Raw genomic sequence first — 25,609 nt, forward strand, 5'->3', positions numbered from 1 at the left:
TCCAAAGGTCCCATATTCAATTCTACGTTCCAGTAGGGATGTGAAAGAGCTGGAGAGAAAAATGGAGTAATGTCCCAACACAGAATATGTTGGCTTCCTAGGTTCACCCTATGTTAGCCGACCAATTTATCAAGCATTGATTGCACTAGAAAAAGGGTAGGAAATAGGGATGCAATTTACTTTTTCAGTGTAATATTGGGAAACTGGAAAGAAACTCCTTTATTAATTCAGGTTAAGGTTCAATTTATCAAAAAGACAAATGGTGAAATCCTACCCCCCCACCCTAAAAGCAATGTGGTGTGGAGGTGAAGCAACTGATGTTGAGTAGATGTGAATTGTGCACACAGCACATTCCATAGATTATGAAATGGACAAACTGACGTCATATGAAAGGGCAAATACTCTCATAAGTTTAAGCAGGAATCTGCCAACAAGTTCATGATATTACTGCATGAGACCAAGAAACCAATGCCTTCAGTAGCTTGCCGTAGAACTGTAAACAACTGTGAAATTGTCCAACCAGCTAACCTAATACTTATATCATCAAAAGTGAACAGAAGTTGTAAAATGACAAATTGAAATTATGGACACTGATAAGCTATGGAACAAATAGAGGTCAGAGTATTGATGTAAAGCTTTTGCCATGTCAAACACAAAAGCACTCAAAAGTAGAACATTAACCACCATGCATGGGGTTCTTTTAAAAGCCACAAAGCAACTACAGCAAAAAGACATTTTAATTTCTATGCTTCATAAAACAAGTTGAAACAATTTTTGTAATAAAATATTAACACTCAAAACTAAGTGTTAATCAAACTGCTTTGTTTGCTAGGAGTTAACAGTACCATGTACCGTAAATCTAGTTTTAAGAATGATGAAAGTCTACTGCTGTTTTGGCTTAGTAAAAGTAGTTGTTCCACGGAAAACAATTAGCTTTGTTTATAGTCAATTCAGGTTTAATAATTAAAATAAAATTAGTTTTAAACTGGTATGAGAGCAAACTGTTCACTGTAGGCTGAAATCTGGTATACCTTTCATGCCTATTGCTATAACATAGGCCTGGTTCACAGATGCATATCATACAGGCTTTTATCCAGCACAGCACTAGGTCTTTCATTCCATCAGTACAAGGATTTCTGCTTGTGCAATGGAATGTTCCTCCCTCTCTTCCCCTGCATACCCCCTAAATCAGTTTGGATGCAGTTTGAACAAGATTCAGTCATCAAATATCTTTTTATATTTTATAATATCCACAGTTAGTTAAAATGAAAAGCAAAAACCTTTGAAATACTTTTTTTTAATCAATAAAGCTCCTTTAAAGACAACTTATACTTGTGTAAAAAAGGGAGAGGGAAATACTAAAAAAAGCCACAGCCACTTAAATTTTTGTATTTGATTCCTAATATTGGTATTCTGTATGTGAATAGTCTATACAAAATCAGACATTAAAACTTGTTAACAAAATATTTTTTAGAAAAACTAAAAAAAAATATCATTTTATTCACATAGCATTTTGTTATTTAAAACCTGACTCATGTTAGAATTATGCACAAGAATTATCGGAATCACATGGGATCCTTTATAAAACAATATAAAAAGTAAAACACACAATCCTTTTGGATACTGCCAGCAAGTATTCTTGCTAAGATTCACACTGCAAGAAGTTAGGCATGACATAGACGCACAAAGTGCTGCATAAAGTTTTTGAAGCATGCATTTATCTCTCAAGACCCATGAAGTGAACTACCCAATAGGAATGTTTTGGTTTTTTAAATACCTCCCATAGAATGGATGCTTTCTTGTATTTCAGAATCAGAACCTACTGTGTCATTTCTAGAAAGATCTGTTTGATGTACACTTTGATCTCCAGCAGCAAAGCTTGCAATATAGGGAAGTCTTTTTGAGGAAACTTTACCATTTTCACTAGAAAGATTGCTGAATTTGCTACTATACACATTTACACTGGGATCAGAGACTGAATGCCAACTAGCAACTCGTTGCCTTAGAGAGGACCCTCTTGCTTCCAGTTCCACAGGTTGGCTGCTCTTCTCAGAAGATGCTGCCTGGCTGGTTTTTGATGCATTTTCTTCCATTCTCCAACTTTCAACTTTACCTTCAAAGTCTTGCCATAAACTTTTCTTGGGCTGCCCAATGCCCTGAAGTTCTTGTCCTTCTGTTGTAGCAGCTAGGACATTATTTGCAATTTGAAATGGAGCTAAATCAGTCTGGAAGGAGATGGGATCAGGAATAACAGCTGAACCAGCATTCTAGGGAGGAAAAGAAAAGAAAATTAAAATGAACATCAACTGAATTTCTGCAGCAATTTTCTAACTAGACTGCTATCTTTACAGTCAGAGGGAGAATTGCTTCTCTCCCACCCCAGTATAAAACATCAATGTGCTCAGAGTTGGCTACCACTTTCTCTGCACTGGGAAAAAGGGAGATAGCTGGAAAGTGTGAAATAAGCAAGTCTCACCAAACTCATTATTAGCAATTCATTCTAATACGTCTTTTTATGGTCTATTCCCATCTGTAAGCATTTTGACAGCATATGCTGCCATCAGTCACAAAGATGATTGCTCCATAATGTTCAACATTTGAGCAGTATGCAACAAGGCAACGAGAAGAATCCACCAACAGCATACAAATCAATATGGCTTACTTGACCAAACAATCCCTCCCCCCTCACAAATGCAAACAAACCTCACTGCAGCCAACTACAGACAACCAGCCACGTTTTGCCCCGCAATCCCTCTCAACACCAAGGAAATGTAATAAGCAAATAGACAGCGAACCTACCCAGTTAAATGCTGACAAAAAACCCACATGCACACTATATAAAAGAACAAAAGATTCACCGCCCCATCACCCCTCTCCCCCCTTCTTCCCCAACCTTATACTGTATACAACACTAATGTCTCATATCAAACGTAATTGATTTGTAGAAAAGACATCACAATCCGAAAAAGACAATGCATGTAAACCAAGAAAACCTTTAATAGAAAGTATTTTTTTAAAAACAAAAAACTTGAGCATTATGCATAAAAGAATGATACTTGACTGTTTGGTATGTCTGGCCAAATAATTTAAGACTGACTGAGACTGATTTCTTACCACCATAATCCAGGTATTGCCAGGATGATGAGGACATGTATTAATATTATTATTTCATACCCACTTTTCACCATAGGAACCAAGGCACAGCAATTCAATATTCAATATTAAGAACAGCTTAAAACAAATTACAGACGCAAGAATTGAGTGGGTCCTCAAAATACTTATCAAAGGCCAGGGTAAAGAAATCAATATAGAGAATCTCCCTGGCTACTCCCTCAGCTATAAAAATCTCTCCACATACCAATCATCAAGTATCATTAAGAAACACTCTGATGTCTTAATAGTTAGTTCACTTGGCTTTTTAGGCACAATCCTAGGAAACTTGAACTTTCACCATTAACAGAGCAATCCAAAGCCTCACTCAGTCTGCTCCATGCATAAAGAAGAGGAGGAGGAGTTTGGACTTGATAGCCCGCCTTTCACTCCCCGTTTTTCTCCATACAATTTTTTTCTCCATACAAATGTTGGAGCAGCAGTGCTGGAGAGGTCAGCCCTACAGAGCTGCCTGCAGCCACAACCAAGAGGCCTGTAGGGGCAGACTTACTCTCCACCAATTAAGAACTCTGAAGTATCTTATGGCTTCTGGGACACTTCTAAGGAACCATAAATTGCACTCTTAACTGAATTTGGTAACAGCTTATATTTCATTTGCACAGGGAGGTGGTTTCTTTTCTAAAAATGCTGTCTAAAACCCTTGGACTTCAATTTGTAAACCTTACAACCAAGGGTTTCATTTGGGTATCTCCAATAAAAAGGCAGCTATTCCAAGAATCTGAATGGAGAGTAAAACAGTGCTTGAACCACAGTTTCTTGGAAGTGAAGACACACAAGAGCATAAGAAGAGAGAAGTCATGAAAACAAAATTGTAGGTAAAGCAAAAGGAGGAGGATTTGAACAACAACACACCAGATGAATTTTGAGCAGGCAGTATTCTTCACTTGTCACCATACTTACTTTGAAATTCTCCATGTGTTCTTGTCTTTCTTCTTCAAATGACTTCTCCCTTTCTGTTACTGCTGGTTTAACTACAGTAGAAGTCATTTGAGGATGGGCAAATAAGCCAAAATCTGATTGATCTATACCAGCCATTGCTGCAAGCTGTCCAAGTCTGCATGATAAAATACATATTAAAATTTATATATCATTTGATTGTAAGAAAACATTTAAGCAGTTTACAAAAATCTAAAATAAATTATAATTGTTAGGAAAATCATACACTAATACAGCTGCTCACAGCGTAAGTATAGAGAAGAAACTATTTTTAGATCATTTTTATACACTTTTGCTCTCCAAGAATGAGTAGGTCAGGAGTTTGGGGCAATGGGAATTTGGAGAGAGTGTCATGGGTGGCACACAAAATGGCTGCTGTTGGGTGGCATTCCCCCGTACTAGGAAAAATATACGATGTGGCCACTCCACACACAGTCCAAGAGCTGTTGTTGTTGCTAGCTTACAGGTTGCTCCTTTTCACCACGTGCAGCATCAACTAGCTGGCTGACTGCCAGGGAGGGCAGGCTCAATCAGGGAGAGGGGAAGCAATGTGTGAGAGAGAGCATGTGTGGAGTGGCAACGTCATATTTTTTTTCCTAGTACAGGGGAATGCTCTTTGTTGGAGCATCTGTGGGTGTGTACACACGCACACATGCATGCAGAGAAAATCAGTATTGTGTGATCTGTAGAATCGGGACCAGCATAATGTAGTTGACTTCCCGCGGTCTGGTGGGAGTGGGGAGGACAGCAATGAATTTACACATAATTTTGTGGTATGCCACACTAGCAGTAGTTCCATTAAAAAGAAATGGGGAGGGGAGGAAAATAAAGTCAGGAGGAAGAGAAGAAGCTGTACATGTGCATAGCAAAGAAAGGCAGCTAAATGAAGTCAGTTCCTCTGCCCTTTCTTCAGCACTGAAAAGTTAAAGGAAGAGGGGACATCCTTTCTTGGGCATTTAAGCAAAGAGAAGAGGTTGAATGGTTTTCTGTTCATAACAGTGTAGTTTGCAAAAGACTTAGCACCTGACCTTTCATGCTCCTTTATTCTTCCACACACCAAGCTCTTTAAAAGGGTGGGGGAGAGACTCTCTTTACACATACACACTGACCACACAGATCTCCCCCTCTGTACCCAAATGCCTTGTAAAGGCCCACTAGGGGGATGGTCAGACTGACCATGAAGCAATTAGGGACATCATCCTCATTGCTTCTCTTTGCCACACTGAAAGAAAATGCCCTGCAGGACACGGAAAACCCTGTTGCTGCCTTCACAATTCACAGGTCCACATGCAAGCTAGGAAGCATCTGGAGAAACCATCTTTGTAGCTCTTCCCTCCTCACTCCATGCTGAAATGAAATGGCCTTCTGGGCATTCAAAGTAATGGCCACCACCCTACTTTTCCTCTCCATGCCACCTTTATCTCACAATGCATAAGCCAGTAATATTCCAGCTTTCCCCATAGCATGTTCAGGATTCCCTCCAAGAGAATGCCCCCCCCTTGTAACCAATTCGAGTAGAAGGGGGTGGGGCCTTCCAACTCTAGGAAGTGTTCTATATGGAGGGTCATGGGCCTCATCTTCAGTAAAGTTAATATAGGCCAGGTGACCTGAAGAACAGAAAGAAAGGCCTTCACAAGTGCCATGGTGCCTGCTGATACTGGGTTGGCGACCCCAGGATTAGGCAAACTTTTGAGCAGTGAGGATCTCAGAAGATGAACCATTGATGGTTTTGAACTATAACAAACTATTAGAATGGATAATTCCAAGGGTAACTCAAAAAAAACACACTCTTACCCTGCGTCTTTTAGAAGATCTAAAAAAGCATGAAACTTTTGGAAAGAACTCTCAATGCTGCCCAAAACTCCTTCATCTTCAAGAATTGTGCTGGCTACTGACTGTGCATGGAGGACCTCTGACAAAGAGCAGTTTAGATTCCGTAAGCGGGTGTTTTCTAGTTCCAGCTAGAAGAAATCATGAAACATAATTTAATTAATACTAAATTAAATACCTGGCAACTTGGGGAAACACACCTGCTGCTTCCATATTTCGTATGTGGCCCTTAGTGCAGAATAGGTTGCTGTTATTTTCCCATAACCACCACTCCAACAATATTATATACACTCATTTAAACAAAAGCTATATTATCAGATAAGAGTTTAAAAGCCCTGAACAGAAAAGAAATTATATCACACTGAGTGTTGATGTCCTTATGGCTTTAAAGCTGACAAATTGTGTATGCTCTATTGAACTCAGTTTGAAAAGCCTCTAAAACCTAAAATCCTGGAAAATTCAATTTTCTACTTATGTGAGAAGAAGGCTAAAACACTATTTAAAGCAGGACAAGTTAGTGTCTCTTTTTAAAAAAGCGCTAAGAAAGAAAATGAGTGCTACCTCCATTATCCGTTCTTCAGCAGTTGCCCTCTCTCTTCGTTCTTCTTTTAATCTTAATTGACATTTTTCATAATCCATCTGTCAGAAGGAAGATCATGGTTTCTTAAGGGTACTATAGCTTAAAATTAGATTCTTTGGGATTTATGCTTTAGAATTTTCTGGGTTACCTCTGCTCTCAAAATCAGGGGTTTTAACCTCAAAAGACAAAACCATATTAAAATATGTTACTGCTGTGTCTGTATACATCCCATACATAGGTAAAGTTTAGATACATGGATCAAGCAGATCAGTTGCATTACCCTCACTCTGATCAAAATAATTATTACAGTGGTGCCTCGCAAGACGAAATTAATTCGTTCCGCGAGTTTTGTCGTCTTGCGATTTTTTTTGTCTTGCGAAGCACGGTGTCGGGAAAGTTTTGGAAAAGCTTCAAAAATCACCAAAGTCTTTAAAAACCTCAAAAAAGGCTACCACACCGCGTTCTATGATTTGCTCCTTGAAGTCAAGTCGCAACTGTATTAATGGTGTTAAGAAAAAGGAAACAAACTTGCAAGACGTTTCCGTCTTGCGAAGCAAGCCCATAGGGAAAATCGTCTTGCGAAGCAACTCAAAAAACCAAAAACCCTTTCATCTTGCGAGTTTTTTGTCTTGCGAGGCATTCGTCTTGCGAGGTACCACTGTATATGGATGTAAATAAAGTTAAACTAAGCATCATTAAGCTTTTAACTACTGTAGTTAACTTTTAATTACAATCTTCTAGTTTCCTATAGTAAATCCTTCAAGAAATTTTGGCTCGCTCCAGTGGCTCTTGTTTGAAACAACATTTCAGTTGGAAGAGAAAAAGGTTCCTAACACATCACTTTGGAAAGAAACTATAACAAACAGCTGTAAACACAAGCAGTTAAAGGTCTAACTTCTCTCCCCCAACACACACAGTACTCACCAATGAATCTATGGGAATATTTTACCCTTAGACTACTATACTAGATAACATTGTCAGAATTCTAGGATGCAGTCTTTGCGTCAGAGGCAGAGCAAGGAATGAAACACACCATGTCCTACACAGAATCTCTCAGAAGGAGAGGCCATAGTTACCGTATTTTTTGCCCCATAGGGCGCACCTAGTTGTTTTTTGGGGGGAAATAAAGGGGGGGAATTATTTTTCCCCCAGGCGCGGGGGAAGCCCGAGCTTCCCCTGACCCCAGCCCCCAGAACAGCCTGCTATCCGCAAGCCTAGGGAGCCCGGCGGGAAGTCGCGCCGGTCTCCCAAGTGTTGCGCAGAGCTTCCTGAAGCCTGGAGAGCATGAGGGGTCGGTGCGCACCGACCCCTCTCGTTCTCCAGGCTTCAGCGAAAGCCTGCATTCGCCCCATAGGACGCACACACATTTCCCCTTCATTTTTGGAGGGTGAAAAGTGCGGTCCTATAGAGCGAAAAATACGTTAAGTGGTAGAAAGCATGTAAAGGTTCCCAGGTTCAATCTGCAGCACACAGTTATAGAAAGCCCCCATCTGGTGGTTTAGTGCAGCACCAATATTGGCTGAGGGAGCCACTGCTTTTCTACGTCTCTGATCTGAATACGTACCAATTTGAGGTGTTTGTAACTCATTTTGGGCATTTTGGGGGTGCTACTGGGGGTGCACTCCCTTCTGCTCAGCAGCCTCCCTACCTGAGCTGATTGAGCTATTCCCAGAGACAGTGTTGAAGACTTCCAGGGCTTCTGGTGTATCTCACCATTCATGCCAGGGCTGCCTTGTGAGGCAGGTCAGGACTTCACAGCTGTCATGACAACCATGGGCATGTCATTGGTTCAACACAGAAACCTGGAATACTTGAGATTTGGTTTGCTCAACAGGGCAGAAAGATAAGTGTTCTAAAAGTGAGGAAATTGATATTGATTCCCTTGTTGCAATCAGGTCACTTTTCACTTGAACTTCAGGCTATCAGTGACTTTACCTGTCTGTGGAGTGAAACAGTCCAAGACTAATTGATTACTGAGGGCTGGGGGGGATTTTCCAGCTGGTATGGTTGGCACTCCTGCTGAAGTTCTACTCTCAGGTAGGTGACAAAATCACTCCCAAGCACCCTCTTCCACTCAGCTGAGCCTGTGTGGCTCCTTGCTATACACCTGAGCTGAGGTTAATAAAGATGGCTGCAGTGAAGGTGGAGAAAAACATGCTGAGTCTGATCAAACCCATCAGGCCTCCTCTGTCATGATGCAAGTGAGGAAATGGGTCCTTCTCCTCCACCACTGCATCCATCTTGTAGTGTCCAGTAGAGCTTTTCTGGGTGCTGTGGGGCCTTTTGAAATCTGGCTTTCAGGAGATACAGTAGACCCCTCAGTAGCATGCTGTGACACATTTGAGGATCACGTAGATGGCATCTATCATGACTTAGTTGCCACAATTAATGCCATATCATTTGTGGAGGTGCCTGGAACAGTGTTATTGCTACTTGAATATGTAGACCAAGGTACCTGATCAATTCTGGCTTATTATAAATGTAGCAGGGAGGGGATGTTCATCTGAGTCTAGGAGATCACAGGATGGCACAACTCCAGCTTCTTTAAAAGATGATATGATTTGACCAGCTCCTAGTTTGCACAAGTATTACATTAACTGCAATGGGCAAGTGGTTAATATTCCTTTCCGGGGCAAGGTAATGAAAAGGGTGCTTAGTTACTCTTGGACAAATATGCAGATCCATTTCAGTTTCAGGTCTCCTTTGAAGACACAAACTGCCTTGGCTGCTCTATAGGGTGGCCTTTGTCAAGAGAAAGATAGTATGATTAACTAGTATTGGCAGGAGGGTTAAATATAGTTTCTGTAAACAAATGTAAGACGGGTGGGGGCATGGATCTCATAGAAATATATTATAAATTACATATTGTCTAACCCAAAAAAACTTAATTATGGGCAAACAAGGTGCTATTAATTTTTTGCCACTGTTGCCCTTAGTAAATAAGACAAGTTTCCCCCCCAAAAAAGTTGCTTATCTAGTTGCTTTTGTTACTACAACTCCCAAAGCAAAGTGAGGTACCAACTGCACATATGGTTTCCTTGCCTGCATTCATCTGGATCACAGCCTATATTTGCAATTCATTTCTGTATTTATAAAAAAATTAAAGACCTGTACATCTAGCAGCCTTCTAGAAGAATTAAGTTATATGGGGTCATTTGCGGACTATTTCTATGTGCCTAGTCCCACACACAAAGGCTAATCACTGAATTTCGTTTGTCTTTCATAAAATCTAAAAGACAGAAACTGTACCTGTAACTGATGGTACTGTTTTAACTTTATTTCTGGTGACTTTGTGGCATCAGTTTCACATATAACATCCTCTGCAGCACCATCTGTCTCCGTTTCAGATGAAGACACACTTTCCACAGTTACTTTCACTGGAATGCCAGCCTGCATGCACATACAGTAGGCACAGTATACAATTAGATTTAATTATGTTAATGATCTCATTTTACAAGAGGATTATATAACATTAGTGATCATCTGATAGGTATCTTTTATTTTGCCTCTTCTACAGGTCCAGGTCACACTGTACTTGTTACTGAATTTAAGTCATAAACTTCCCTAAGGAAGAGTCTTCACAATCAGACATTGTCAAAAATAAGCTGTCCTTCCCAAAGCCAGTGATAATACTCCCTTGTTTGTTTCCCAGAAATGAGGAGAAATTATGTTGTTACCTGGATTTGCAATGGAATTTCCTGAGTACTCTTCCTAGATGCAGCCCTAAACACAAATTAAATGTTTTAAGAAGTGGGGAGGGGGGGTCTGATGTTTGCAGCATGACTTCACAGATTTAAGCAAAGCTTATTTCAGCCTGAGATCAAGTCCTCATATCAGTATTCCCAACCAAAGCCTTCACTTTCCCTCCACCCAAAATACTGTTAATGGACAACAGCAAGCTGCTGACAGTAAGTAATTCATAGTAGACTGTGAATGGGGTCAGTGGAATCTCTCTCCCTGATTCTCTTGCGTTCCATGTTTATTTGCAGAATCAGACATTCCTATTTAGATGAGTTCAACCACCACAGCAAAAACTATGCACCTCTTTCTCCAATCTCTCTTGAACTGATACAAATATACTAGCTGTCTTCACAAGAACATGGTATATTGGGAGCATTACTTGATTTGCACCTACATTTTCTACATGGGCACAAGCCCTATATGGCATACATGTACAGCAACTAGCCACAAGGTGGATTCATGTGTCATCAAAGTAGTCACTACAATATCAAGAGTTATTTCTATCCCAGACACAAGCCAAGCTTTTCAAAGGAGAATGGTGTTTGTAGGGGTCCCTAAAGAAGTTGTTAAGCTGCAGGGCATTCAGATGTTGAGCTACCAAGTACAACACAGATGCTGGTGTCACTTATTTCTTTAAAAACTATTTATAGCACTGTACGTTTACATATCTATAGCACAATTTGAACTCAGTGAAAATATATATGCCAGGGCTACCTAAGAATATACTAGCCTCTTCCACATTACCTTAATCCACAAAGCATATGGCATTTTTTCACTGCCTTCAATAAATATTACCTGTGCTGTTTTGCACGTTCAGCAGTACGCCAAGGCAGGAAGCCACGTGCTCCTGGCGGCAAGGGCTTGGGAACATAGCTGTCTTGATCACACAGCACTGTCTTACTAGGACTTAAGGGCTTTTTTGATGCAAACCCTGTATCATAGCAAGCAAGAGAAAGAAGAACGATTGATCCAGATAACACGGGGCGGGGGGAATACAGAATTTTAAAAATTTAGGAGACAAGAAGTGGATGAAATGGGTTTCTGCTGTCAATCCAACGTCAATCATCTAAGATTTTACTGAGAAATTGTTTTTATTCCATAAATCCCAGGTTATATTCCACAGTTGGAAAGTACTACATTTTCCACAGTTAGAAAATGCTGATTAAAAGTCAACAAATAATTCTCCTACCACCACATAGGTTCATAAAACTTTATAGGACTTACTAGTAACTTGCTTTCACAGGGCTAATGAGGACTAATGTGCAAGAACAGGGAATCCTTATGTGATTCCCTATTGTTGCACATTAGTCCTCATTAGACCTGTGAAAGTGTACAATTTTAAAAATTAAAAGAAAAATTAAAAAGTTATGACAGAGCAAGCTATATAGCAAGCACACCAAGGCCACCATCTCTCAGAATAACCAATCTCACAGGGTTGTTGTTAAGTGTTGTAAGATATAGGAAGAATCATGGGTGCTGCCTTGAGATCATTGCAGGAAAAGCAATATAAATGGAAATGATTCAAGGCTTAATATATATATATTGTTGTAATTTATATTTCAGTCACTAGAGCATGCTGTTGATGAAATTCCAGATTTTATGTATAAACATTGTTTTAACATAATTTTTCTTTTTATAGCCAGGTGCTAGATTCAGGCTAAGTCTCACCATGTTGAACAAGTCTCATGAGTAAATGTACTTAATATTCCATTGCACAGTCCAATCATATCCATTTTCTTCCATGGGGAAGAAAAGTGCCCCGCTTGGTGGAGATACCATCCATGGCAAATGGCAATCTTGTAGCACAATCCTATGCATGTTCATTCCCAGGTAACTACACAGAACTGCAGCCTTGGTGTCCAGAAAGTTCATAGATATTAGCCCGCATGCTTACCTCTGTGTCTCCAGATTACTGAAGCAGAAGTAGGAAAATAGCCAGATACATAAATTAATCAAGATAATACATTTTAAATACCTTTCAATTTAAGTAGTCATCAAAATGCCTTGGCTGGCTTGCTCAGAAGTTGTTATAAGTTTAAGGTTTTTCCATGCCAACTAGGAGGCTCATATTTGAAGCATATATAACAAACTCCAATTACTAGAAAAGCCTTAAAAGAAAACTTTTTGTTTAATGAAACATCGCTCAGGACATTAAATTTACTGCATGAGGTCAGCACAGACCTCACTTAAAATTAGAATGTTGGGCTTCAGGTGATTCATTTTCCCTCCACATATTTCAAATCAAGCCTGGATTGTGAATGGATTTAAAATGGAAGGCAGTATGCAAGCTGTATTAAGGAAGCGATGTGGGTTGTGTGCATGGATGGATAGATACCTAAGGACATGAACACTGGTAAAGTATGAACACAGCAAATTGAAGCCTGAAATTTCTGACTACATTTAATCCTAAACATAGGGCATGTCTCAGAACTTTGTATACTATCTATCCTAGTTAAGTGTACTAGCAGCCATCCATATTTCCATTCACTACCCCTGCCTTAGCAAGTGGTCCATGACCCTTTGTTAATGGTGACAATGAGCTACCGCCTTAAGCTTTAGCTTGGAAGCAGTGGAGAATTGTCTCTTGAAGTTTCACTGAGGTTGAGAAGATTGTATGTAAAGAAGGGGAAGATTCCAGTCCCCCTTCCCTGGCTAGCTTCAAGGTAGAGAGAAATGTTGGGTGGTTTGGCAGCAAGAGGCAGAAGCACTTGGAATGGCTAGGCTAGTGTGTTTTAAATAGTTCTACTTTGAAAATGAGAAGCACTTCAAAAACTGTCCCAGTTAGAAAAATGCAAAATGGAATCAATGATTTTGTTTGCTGGTTGTTGGTTTGCTTTTGAAGCTTTCATTCTTCAAGCCAAAATAATTTTCAGCCTTGCCAACTGGCTGGAATCAATTGAATAAATTGATGTATGACTAGCTCAGCCAGGAGATAACCATGGTTTAGTAACCTAGATACACCCCAATTTAAATTCCTGGAAGCACTCTTATTCCAAGATCCTGACTGTTCTGCATTTTTTGTTCACTAGTAACTAAAAATGTGTTGGAATATCTTTTTTAGTTTATTAGGCAGTTTCTTAAGTTTCTTTCTTATCATTTGTTTTACTATTTCATTTTTTTACAGTCTTGCTTCTAAACAAATATGACCATCTATATATACAAGCTGTATCAACTCATTGACATATCAATTAATTTCTATTTTATATCAACTTGCACAAAGCAATATACTTACCAATACGAATAGTAGCTTTTCCTTTTCTGCCATTTCCTAAGACAACTGTTCTTTTTTTAGGTTTATTTTTAAGGTCTTTTGAGGGTGGAGATGGAAGCCACTTATACTGGAAGAGAAGAAAAAGAGTGTATAATTTGATTTAGTAGTAACTACTTCAATATGAACATCCTTACTTAAATTGATACCAGATATTGGGGAATAAAGGAGAAACATAAGAATTTTAAATGTATTTAAAAATTAATCTATCATTTGCATACTTCCTGGGCTCATTGAGCACGCCATTCCCAGGCCTATGAGGTGGTAGTGATGGCAACTGCAAAGAAATCTTTCTTCTCTGCCACAACATCAAAAGAATTGCATGCAGCTGAGCTTTTTCAGTAGGTTCACCAGACTGAGTCACCAGAAACTGCTTGCTCTGATGGTTTTGCCTGATGCATCATTGATAAACTAACTCAAATTCAGTCCGGCTTGGATGCTGTAGTTCATATGTAGTCTACAGCCACCCATTGCTGTTGCTTGGATTGAGGTAAGATCATTCTCAAGGATGTTGACAGGGTGCTTGGGATTTTGAAAACCACCACATTAAAATAGCAACATGACATGCCTTGGCTAGCACAGATCTATCATGGAGAGCTTTGCAAATTTCTGAACAAAACTGGTAATATTTCTTTAAAGGCCAGAATTTCAAATTGGCAGTGGTCCAATCATTCTTTAAAAAATCTACACTGAATAAAGAAGTTTAGCCAGTTTTCAACCAGCACCAAATCTTTCTCTTTGGTGGAATGATTATGGTATTTGTGCAAGAATTATTCCTCAAGGTATTGTTGAATGATACACCTCTCAACCCTTTTCAGTCCAGTATCAGCAAGAGACCAGCAGCCCTGGTATGGGGATCCCTTTCCAGAAGGTCAACAAAGACATCACCTCCCTACTGATCTTACTGGGCCTCTCAGCAGTTTTTGACTGTGTAGATTGCACCATTCTTTACACAGTTTAGAACATCTGGTGGTGGTGATTCTCCAGTAGTTCTTCTGTTTTGTCTAATTCAACACTTCCAGTCACTTATATTCATTGGAATTCGTGTTTGCATTTCTACAGAGTTTTATATATTATTTACTATGTATCTATGAAACCACTGAGTGAGGTCATTCAGTGCTTTGGGACCAGGTGTCATCAGTATTGTCCCAGTCTTCAAGCAGTGTCTGCAAACTTGGTGAATTCAAGCAAAACATGAGGCAATGCAAATAGGAAATTCTCAGGAACAGGAGAAAAATTATTTGCTTGAGATAAAGGGAAGTGTCTCCCTGTCTGACCAAACTAAAAACCTGCTCTGAGCACATTGAAGAAGCAACCTAAAGCTAGTCTAAATTTTAAAAACATGCTCTGCCTTTTTATAACTCAAAAGTGTTTCCCCCCCCCCCCAGAGTTCCACTGTCCAAAATGTAATGAGCAGAGAAATGACTGGCACAATTATTTGGTATTTTGTGGATTATTTCATTATACTAGTAACTACAAACAAACTCTGTTACAGAATATACCTCCATGTTACTTCCATTTGCATTCATCAGAACTTTTTCAATTATTGTCTTCATTAAAGCATGATCTACAAAAAAGATTAACAAAAACATTTTCATTATATGCTAATTTTTTCAGCACCCACTATAATCCATTCAGCCTCTCCTCTGCCCTCATTTCTACTACTAGAGTGGCTAAAAGAACTACCTATATATAAAGTCTCCATGGCTCAGCCCCATATCTATCAAAGAGCCAAGTCAAAGGACCTAAATATATCCCCAGAGTTATCTAAATGCTAGTGCAGAAAGAGGGACCAGGAATTTACTGTCTCAATGATTGTCTAACCAGAGCTTCGAGGTTTTGAGTTATTAAGTTATGAAGACACTAAGGTTATTAAGTGGAAAGAGGGGGAGACCATTAAATGGCTATTTTTTTCCTTTACATCACAAGAGATACAGGCATGTGCTTTCGTATGGTGAATCTGTCGAACAGTAGTGTCTTGCAGTAAATAAAAAAGAACCACGGAAACTCAAAGATCCACAGTAAAAGAAAAACTTTACTGTGGCAAAAATTATGTTCCATGCAATGTACAAGCAGAGTAAAAGAGAGCAAAGAGAGAGAGCAAAGAGATAAGGCAGCTCGATGAGCCCAGGAATTTATCTCTCCTGGCTCCACGTGACTCTGAGTTAGTCAAAACAATATGAACTTTCCAGAGTCTTCCAGCACTTTCTAGTTTCTGCCCTCAAAGGCCTTATTCATGACAGAATCTACTGCTGGCGAACCATGGATATATAACCAACCCACACAGTAGGTTTGAATCACTCTTACAAGCTCAGTGATCATGAGTATTGGCCCTTGGTGTTAGAAGGCAGATGCCTGAATCCTTTTAAGCTTACTGTACTGAAGACTGGTTAGATCTGGGAGCTTTAGGCTGATGCAGTTTTGACGTGCAGCCCCTAGAACAGGGAAGCTAGTGTGGTAACTTCTAGATGCTGTTAGACTACAATTCCTATCTTGTCTGACCATGACAAGTGGGGCTGATGGCACATCTGGATGTCACCACATTGGATACTGCTGCCCTAGAGTGTGTATGTTCCCATCACAGGTACCAATCAATGTACTTTAGTCACTTTCATCTACACAACCAAAAGGTTTCCATTTTCTCCCAATGCACCTCAGTTAGTCACTCCCTTTGCTAGTACATGGCAGCCAGCAACAGAGATGTATAAAGAAAGAACATGAGCACCTGCCTATCAGTATTCATGTTGGGGAGAGAGAAGGTATTAAAGAGTACTTTATGGCTCGATTTTGTGGGAAGGGGTCATCGGTGGAGGCAACAGAGAGCGCTCTCTAGCATTTGTCCAATTCAAAATATGACCTGTCAAAAGGCAGAATCCTAAACAGAATCCTACAATACCTGCACATTTGTAAATCTGGTTTTGCACCACAAGCAGCAGCTCTCTCTATAAAGAGTGCCCTGAATACCCTCATTCTCAAGGGGGGGGGAGGACATTAATGTCACATTGTTTTTAAGTGCGTTATACTTTTGAAATTCTAATATACATTTTTATACTCCTGGATGGTGCAACCAGAAGAAACATACCTATTAATGGATTTTTCCTGATGTCTAGAACCACAATTGTTTTGTTGGTCTCAAATATATCCAGAAGTGATCTAGCTCCCTCATTGGTAATTCCGCACTGCTGCAAATCAAGTGCTAGAATATTAAAGAAGAATATTATTAACTGGCATGATCTAGAAGTATTTAAACACAGAGACACAGCAGAATGTTTAGACAGACCCTGCTCTAACTTCAACCTGAAGTTGCCAAATTCTGGAAGAAAAAGAAGTATTACGTTATTTCAACAAATTCTGTGTGATTTTACACACACTTTGCCCACTAAATTATTTGCCCATCACTCAGTCAATTTCATGTTAACTGGTCTCATACATAATCAAGTACATACACTGTTATTTGCATTACTGTCCACACATAGCAATATTCACCTGGTCATGCCTACTTACCAGATTTTTCCGTGTATAAGACTAGGTTTCCCCCCTTAAAAATAATGTCAAAAATTAGGGGGCGTCTTATACATGGAAAAATACAGTAATTGAGATTATTCAGTGTTACTTCTGAGGAGCAAGAGTTCCTGATAGTGGAGCAACAGCCCTTATTCCTCATGCTGCTGAAGGCCCTCCCCAAACCTAGTCCCTAACTCGGGGGTCGGCAACCTGCGGCTCCAGAGCCGCATGCGGCTCTTTAAAGCCTTTGCTGCGGCTCCGGGGCGGAGGCGCGAGGGGAGGAGGCGAGGGGCGGGCGCGAGGGCGCGAGGGGCGGGCGCGAGTGAAGGAGGCGAGGGGCGGGGGCGAGGAGGCGAGGGGCGGGCGCGAGGGAAGGAGGCGAGGGGCGGGGGCGAGGGAAGGAGGCGAGGGGCGGGCGCGAGGGAAGGAGGCGAGGGGCGGGGGCGAGGGAAGGAGGCGAGGGCGCGAGAGGAGGGCGCGAGGGAAGGAGGCGAGGGGCGGGGGCGAGGAGGCGAGGGGCGGAGGCGAGGGGAGGAGGCGAGGGGAGGGCGTGAGGGGAGGGCGCGAGGGAAGGAGGTGAGGGGCGGGGGCGAGGAGGCGAGGGGCGGGGGCGAGGAGGCGAGGGGCGGGGGCGAGGGAAGGAGGCGAGGGCGCGAGAGGAGGGCGCGAGGGAAGGAGGCGAGGGGCGGGGGCGAGGAGGCGAGGGGCGGAGGCGCGGGGAGGAGGCGAGGGGAGGGCGTGAGGGGCGGGGGCGAGGGAAGGAGGCGAGGGGCGGGGGCGAGGAGGCGAGGGGCGGGCGCAAGGGAAGGAGGCGAGGGGCGGGGGCGAGGGAAGGAGGCGAGGGGCGGGGGCGAGGAGGCGAGGGGCGGGGGCGAGGGAAGGAGGCGAGGGCGCGAGAGGAGGGCGCGAGGGAAGGAGGCGAGGGGCGGGGGCGAGGAGGCGAGGGGCGGAGGCGCGGGGAGGGCGTGAGGGGAGGGCGCGAGGGAAGGAGGCGAGGGGCGGGGGCGAGGAGGCGAGGGGCGGGCGCGAGGGAAGGAGGCGAGGGGCGGGGGCGAGGGAAGGAGGCGAGGGCGCGAGAGGAGGGCGCGAGGGAAGGAGGCGAGGGGAGGGCGTGAGGGGAGGGCGCGAGGGAAGGAGGTGAGGGGCGGGGGCGGGGGCGAGGGGAGGGCGCGAGGGGAGGAGGCGGAGGAGTTAGTTGCCTGAAGCCACTGTTCAAAACTGGTCACTGTTTTGAAGGGGAGTGAAGAACACACACTCAAAAAAAGGTAACTTGTTAATTTAATGTTTATTATGTTTACTGATTTGTGCTTTGTGACTGTTTGAGGTGGGGTTTTTTTCTTGGGAGGCTGGGCGGCGCGAAGAGAGGGAGGCTTGTGGTAGCGTCGGGGCTTGTCTCTAGCAAAGTAAGTCCTCGCTATTTGGTCACATGCGCAGTGGCTTCGGAGCTCCAACACTTGCTTTGCCGGCTGCTTTCAAAAGCTTCGGAATCAGCTGTGCTGTTGCTGGGTAACCGGATCGTCCCAGCAGCCATCTTATCTGCCCATGTGGTCTTCTGAGGCGGCCGCCATCTTACTATAGGAAATTCCACGTGGGAGTTAGTTGCCTGAAGCCCCTTTTTAAACTTAAGCAGGGGAAAGTTTTTGGGGAACGTTATGCAACAGCTTATTGCTGGTCTTTGTCGTCCCGCCTTTGTAAGCAGGCTGCATTGAAAGGGGGCATATACACTGGTCACTGTTTTGAAGGGGAGTGAAGAACACACACTCAAAAAAAGGTAACTTGTTAATTTAATGTTTATTTCTATGAGGAGGAGTAATTCTGAGGGGTCAAACAAAGAAATAATAAAAAGTGTCAAAAAAGGTATTTTTATAATGACGAATGCCTCATTATTATATATTATTTACATCAGGCACTGATTATGATTTATGGTACACTGGGGCCCTGATTAATTTTCTATGGCATTTGGGGGCATTGGTTATTGGGCATAGCAAGTTGCGGTCGCGTGGAATTTGTGCTTTGTGACCGTTTGAAGTGGGGGTTTTTTTCTTGGGAGGCTGGGCGACGCGAAGAGAGGGATTATTTTTATAATGACGAGGCTGACATTGGGCCCTCATTATTAATTATTATTTACATCAGGCACTGATTATGATTTATGGTTCACTGGGGCCCTGGTTAATTTTCTCTGGCATTTTGTGGCATTGATTATGCAGTCGCGGTCGCGTGGAATTCCACGTGGAGTTAGTTGCCTAAAGCCCCTTTTTAAGCGAGGCCCCTTTTTAAACTTAAGCAGGGGAAAGTTTGGTGAAAGTTTGGTGAATTGCTGCCAAGGCGTGTGGTGGAGTCTCCTTCTTTGGAGGTCTTTAAGCAGAGGCTTGACAACCATATCTCAGGAGTGCTCTGATGGTGTTTCCTGCTTGGCAGGGGGTTGGACTCGATGGCCCTTGTGGCCTCTTCCACATATGTATGTGAGCAGGTCTTCTCCAACATGAACTATATTAAAAACAAACACCGATCACGCCTCACAGATGACAGCTTGCAAGCCTGTGTGAAAATGAAGGTGACGTCTTACAGCCCTGATGTGCAGACACTGAGCACTGAGGTTCAGGAGCAAAAGTCCCATTAACCTGGTTACCTGGTTGTAAATTAAATATTTTAATTAGCTATTAATTTGTCCTTTTTTCTTGAGATTGACAGCTGACTGCACGATCCTGTATATATAGCATTAAGGCCAGAAACAATATATGCAGTGTTATATTTGTTTTAAATGTTGCAATGTTTTTGCGGCTCCCAGTTGTTGTTGTTTTTTCGGAAACGGGTCCAAGTGGCTCTTTTTGTCTTAAAGGTTGCAGACCCCTGCCCTAACTGATAAAGCTCGTGGAAATAAAGTTGAGGGAGGGGTAGAAAGCTAAGAAAGGGACAGAAGAAAGCAATCATGTTGGGCCAAATTATTTAATGCAGAGCCTACATTTGGCTTAACAGAAATTCTTTAAAATAGTTTGTACTTATGAATGGTTCTAAATCTTATTTAAAGGACCATATCAGAGCTACAAGTTAGCTCACAGAAAACGGCAGGGAACTTGACATTCCTCTCCCCATAGTAAGAAACAGACCTTGTAAAATATGCAGCAATTTACTCCATGTAAAGGTGTTGTATCCTACACAAGCATGCTATTTACAACTATATCTATAATTAGCACATACCTTTTAACCATAGGTCTTCTCCAAGGCATTCAGCTAAAACAGCAGCACCTCGGTCACCAATAAGTGAGTTGCAGTTGAGAGTAATGCGCCTTAAGCCAGCCATGCAGTCCAAATCAGGTCTCCTATAGCGCAGGCTCTCAGCCCAAGCTTCGCTGTGCCTTTTCAGTGCCTGGTGCTTTCAAAGACAAAACCACCAAAATGCAAATGCAAATAGTTGCTGAAAATGCCAGCTAGAATACAAAAACTGAATGACCATTATATTGTTGAAGGTATAATGAGAGCTAAAGTTAAAGTAATATTAAAACACACTTGAGAATAAGTTACATTTCAAACTCATTCTTTATTATGTGAAGGCAAATAGAATGCTGCATGCCTGTCAAAACTGAATGGCTTGTCTTACTGTGAACTTCAGGAAAACTGGATGCTATGTTAGAAGTTAGTATACTAGGGCTTCAGAAGTAGTCCTTAGGGACAGGCAATTTTCATCACAAACAGAAACATATGCTTAAAGATCATGGATTTGTGTTATAGAAGACTCAGGGTGCAATTCTAAATATCCTAAACTAGGGAGAGTAAGGCTTGCACTCCAAACCTCACTAAGCCCCACTGAATTCAATACAACTTACTTTTCGTTAGACATAGCTAGAATGGTTAGAATGACACTGTAAATCCCTTAAAACTGAGTGGAATTTACTTCCAAGTAAAAATCCTAAGGATCATGCACATCCACAAACATCCCTTTCAAAGCTGACATAATTTGAAGTCAACTTTTCAATTAAAAAACAAAAGCCTTTCACATGTGGAAAATGTTTTTAACATGCCACAGAGCATAAAATTAGGTTAAACGGGACATTTCAAACTTTAAAAAGTCATCTTATAGATGAGTTGATACATGGACTTAGCAGACGAGACAGCAGATAGTGCCAAGGCTGTCTGCTTAATATGCAGGTATAGTTAGCATTTGGTTCACATATAAATTACAGACAGGAATAGCAACATTTACATCAAATTTCAAAAGTGGTTTTACCTTTAAAATGTTGGCCATGTGTTGGGTTCCTCGCCATGTCAAACTGCACCCTGTAAAATCTATAGTTTTGATGCAAGCTGAATTCTTCACACTCTGACAAATCACTAGAAATAAAGAGAGATGTCACTACTTAAGTATAGAAGGTTGCTATCTCGTACAGCTTCAAGCTCCTTTTAATCACCAGTACATTCTCACTTCATTGATCAGCAATGTTGTGCTGCCATGTGCTTGCAACAAGGGTGGCAACTCTAGAGTGGCAACTGCTGTACTAAGCAGTCTGCTTTCCCAAAGCTTTCGTAAAAGAAAGAAAAAATCTAAGTACTTCCCTTAATTTCAGTGTCATTTGTGTATTCATACATCCTATCACATAGTAAATTGTGGAAAAACACTATTGTTCAAGTGTTTTGGTTAATGTAGTTCCAAGTTGTGTTTGTGTGTGTTTGCACGTCATGTAATACAAGCCAACAAGTCACCAGTTCCTCATGCAGTATGTCGTTTTTCACTCCTCTGATTGAAGCTCTTGTCAGTCTCACTGCTGAACAACACTACCTAGTATCAGTGGTATATTTCCAGAGAATACAAATTTGAACAGTTATGGCATGTTGGGACCTCCTTGCCTGGCCCACAACCTCACATCCTTGCCCCTTCCACAGCAATGCAGTTAGCCTCAATAGAAACTTTCAGGGCAATAGGAAGGTTTCTTTTCAAGCCTAAGGGGTGAGAGGTAGCCTATGTGTGTACAGACTTCCCCCCACAATGTGTGAATGGCTAAGGGTTTGGGAGTGGGCAGCAGGGTCACAACAGTGGGGAGGGGCAGCAAGGGCTACCCTGCACTCTCTCTCATGCAAAGGAAGAACGCCTGAGAAAGGCTATACTCTTCTTTGTATTTCAGGTGCAGTTGCTCCTCTTTACAACTCAATGTATCTGAAGCAGCTACCTAAGTTGTCATACAGAAAAATACAGTGGTGCCCCGCAAGACGAACGCCTCGCAAGACGGAAAACCCGCTAGACGAAAGGGTTTTCCGTTTTGGAGGCGCTTCGCAAAACGAATTTCCCTATGGGGTTGCTTCGCAAGACGAAAAAATCTTACGCGTCCCCGCGGGTTTTTTTCGCTCCCCCCCTTTTCCTAAGCCGCCTATCAGCTGTTCCGCTGAAAAACCCGCTTAACAGCTGATCACGGAAAGCCGCTAGACCGCTGTAGCGCTAATCCACTAGGCTGTCAATGGGCTTGCTTCGCAAGACGAAAAAACCGCTAGACGAAGAGAATCGCGGAACGGATTCTTTTCGTCTTGCGAGGCACCACTGTAGATAGATCATGGCCACCAAGGCAGCCACGGATTTCCAAGTTACCATCAAATTAACGTCTATGAACGTCCGACAGAAGAAAGCCAAGATGTAATCAGAATGCCATTATTTTATTTCAAATGTGGGAAATGTTTTTAACATACCAAAGAACATAAAACAAGGTTAAACAGGACATTTCAAATTAAAATGTACTAACTACAGCAGTATTATGAATGTGTGAAACAAGATGCATTTTTACAAATGACACTGTGTCGCATATTAAGTCTAGTTTTCTTCAGAAAATTCAGAACTTACTTTCCAAACCTCCATCACCAATTGGTGAGTCTGCTAAAGACAGTCTCTCTAGAGATGATGTGTTAGCCAACCCCTTCAAAATAAAGAATATTAGTAATTTTAAAATGGGCACAGAAGTATTTCTATGAAAATATTTATTGCAATTGAGCAGTCTTACTTTTGTCAGTAATATTAAGTCTTTTTCCCTCAAAAGCAGTCCCTGTAGTTCCAAATTTACTAGAGCACTTGATCTCATCAGACAACTTTTAATAGCTTTACATAGTTGAGCAGTAAAGTCTTTGGATCGAATTGCTGGAATTCTCCTTCTTACAATATATGTTCCCTGCTTTTCAACACCTAGAAAACAAAAAAAGCTAATAAAATCATCAGAGCAAACACCACTTAAGCATTTACATAGGCCATTCATGATTGATTGATTGATTGATTGATTGATTCTGCCTACCATCCCATTTTAGCTACATAAGCAGATGCAAATTCCTTTGTATTAGTGACACCATGGCCAAAGGCAACTTAAACATAATGTAAGTCACGTGCATAACTCTCCCTCTTCTATTGGAACCTGAAGAAACAAATACTAAGGAGTATGAATGGGGGAGGAATGGACCGTTAAATGAAAAAAAAAAATGGACAGAAAGAGGGGGAACGACAACCCAAAATAGACAATTCTTATAATCCCAATTTTTCTTTTTTTTAAAAAAAGGTAACTGCAGGGATGAGAAACTTGCAGCTGAATAGAGCTGATCACAGTAGGATTTAGCACAAGAACACAATTTTATAAGAGAAAGAGCGGTCATATGGTTAACAATTTAACTGGTCACTACCTGAGTCTCTGTGTCCCTGATGATGAAAGCTTCTTATGGCAATAGAAGTCAAAGTTTTGTTGTGCCTGATAGCATCCAAGAGAGGTACCCAATCAGGAGGTTTGATGCGATCTGCATTTATATCAAGAACACCAAGAAGCCTTCTAGCTTTTACAGATTGTAGAGGGACACAGCCCTGAACTGAACAAAGGTGCTCATAATGAGAGTAAAAATCCAAGCTGCACTGTCTTCTTACTTTGACTGAGTCAATCATTTTTAGTCATGTATTGGGTGGCAACTGAAACTAAGAAGAGAAAACAAAAGATAATGTGATGTTATTTCAACAGTTACAATGTTTGGCATATGCTTTCCTGAATTCACCAGAACTGTGGCTCTGTCCAAAGACTTTTCCTTTAAGTGATGCTTTGAAGAAGGCACAGGACTTCTGTGTTGTTGTTTTTTGTTTTTTTTTTTAGTTTTTTTATTGGTTTTACAAATATTTTTTAAAAACAAACAAACACATAAAAAGACATACAAACACGTATTGTTTCATAACATTTTTTCCATAAACCTCTCTTCTTGGACTCCCCCATACCTCCCCTTTCTGCATCCCAATGTCCATAGTTTTTTGACAACTTCTAAATATTTCTTTCCAACCTCTGTCATCTTAATCTTTTCTTTAATCTAATCTTATATCACTGTAACCCTTTCTTTCTGAAAACCTTGACATTCTAGAATCATAGAATCATAGAATCATAGAGTTGGAAGAGACCACAAGGGCCATCGAGTCCAACCCCCTGCCAAGCAGGAAACACCATCAGAGCACTCCTGACATATGGTTGTCAAGCCTCTGCTTAAAGACCTCCAAAGTAGGAGACTCCACCACACTCCTTGGCAGCAAATTCCACTGTCGAACCGCTCTTACTGTCAGGAAGTTCTTCCTAATGTTTAGGTGGAATCTTCTTTCTTGTAGTTTGGATCCATTGCTCCGTGTCCGCTTCTCTGGAGCAGTAGAAAACAACCTTTCTCCCTCCTCTATGTGACATCCTTTTATATATTTGAACATGGCTATCATATCACCCCTTAACCTCCTCTTCTCCAGGCTAAACATGCCCAGCTCCCTTAGCCGTTCCTCATAAGGCATCGTTTCCAGGCCTTTGACCATTTTGGTTGCCCTCTTCTGGACACGTTCCAGTTTGTCAGTGTCCTTCTTGAATTGTGGTGCCCAGAACTGGACACAGTACTCCAGGTGTGGTCTGACCAGAGCAGAATACAGTGGCACTATTACTTCCCTTGATCTAGATGCTATACTCCTATTGATGCAGCCCAGAATTGCATTGGCTTTTTTAGCTGCCGCGTCACACTGTTGGCTCATGTCAAGTTTGTGGTCAACCAAGACTCCTAGATCCTTTTCACATGTACTGCTCTCAAGCCAGGTGTCACCCATCTTGTATTTGTGCCTCTCATTTTTTTTGCCCAAGTGCAATACTTTACATTTCTCCCTGTTAAAATTCATCTTGTTTGTTTTTGCCCAGTTCTCTAATCTGTCAAGGTCGTTTTGAAGTGTGATCCTGTCCTCTGGGGTGTTAGCCACCCCTCCCAGTTTGGTGTCATCTGCAAATTTGATCAGGATGCCCTTGAGTCCATCATCCAAGTCGTTGATAAAGATGTTGAATAAGACCGGGCCCAAGACAGAACCCTGTGGCACCCCACTAGTCACTCTTCTCCAGGATGAAGAGGAACCATTGATGAGCACCCTTTGGGTTCGGTCAGTCAGCCAGTTACAAATCCACTGAGTGGTAGCATAGTCAAGACCGCATTTTACCAGCTTCTTTACAAGAATATCATGGGGCACCTTGTCAAATGCTTTGCTGAAATCAAGGTAGGCTACATCCACTGCGTTCCCTTCATCTACCAGGCTTGTAATTCTGTCAAAAAACGAGATCAGGTTAGTC

General features: G+C 41.6%; 1 protein-coding gene across 1 annotated transcript; it reads right to left on the bottom strand.

The window, feature by feature from the left end:
- On the bottom strand, positions 1–23,958 carry CEP78 (centrosomal protein 78). Its single transcript, XM_082241569.1, has 15 exons — positions 23,676–23,958; positions 23,012–23,190; positions 22,855–22,927; positions 21,256–21,359; positions 20,229–20,403; positions 16,609–16,722; positions 15,029–15,093; positions 13,491–13,596; positions 11,054–11,189; positions 10,195–10,240; positions 9,767–9,907; positions 6,499–6,576; positions 5,902–6,068; positions 4,072–4,225; positions 1–2,267 (listed from the first exon to the last, which is right to left on the bottom strand). Exons 1-15 carry the CDS (start codon positions 23,926–23,928, stop codon positions 1,770–1,772), a joined length of 2,289 nt encoding a protein of 762 aa, XP_082097695.1. The 5' UTR covers positions 23,929–23,958; the 3' UTR covers positions 1–1,769.
- Between the last annotated feature and the right edge of the window lie 1,651 nt (positions 23,959–25,609).

Source organism: Podarcis vaucheri (assembly GCF_965113315.1).
Source record: "Podarcis vaucheri genome assembly, chromosome: 11".
Classification (NCBI taxonomy): Eukaryota; Metazoa; Chordata; class Lepidosauria; order Squamata; family Lacertidae; genus Podarcis; species Podarcis vaucheri.

Coding starts and splice junctions, on each gene's coding strand:
- CEP78 (XM_082241569.1), bottom strand. CDS start 23,928: ATGATTGACTCAGTCAAAGTAAGAAGACAGTGCAGCTTGGATTTTTAC. Junction 11,190..13,490: donor AAAAGCTACTATTCGTATTG/GTAAGTATATTG, acceptor GCTATGATACAG/GGTTTGCATCAAAAAAGCCC. Junction 6,577..9,766: donor AACAGTACCATCAGTTACAG/GTACAGTTTCTG, acceptor TCCTTCTGACAG/ATGGATTATGAAAAATGTCA.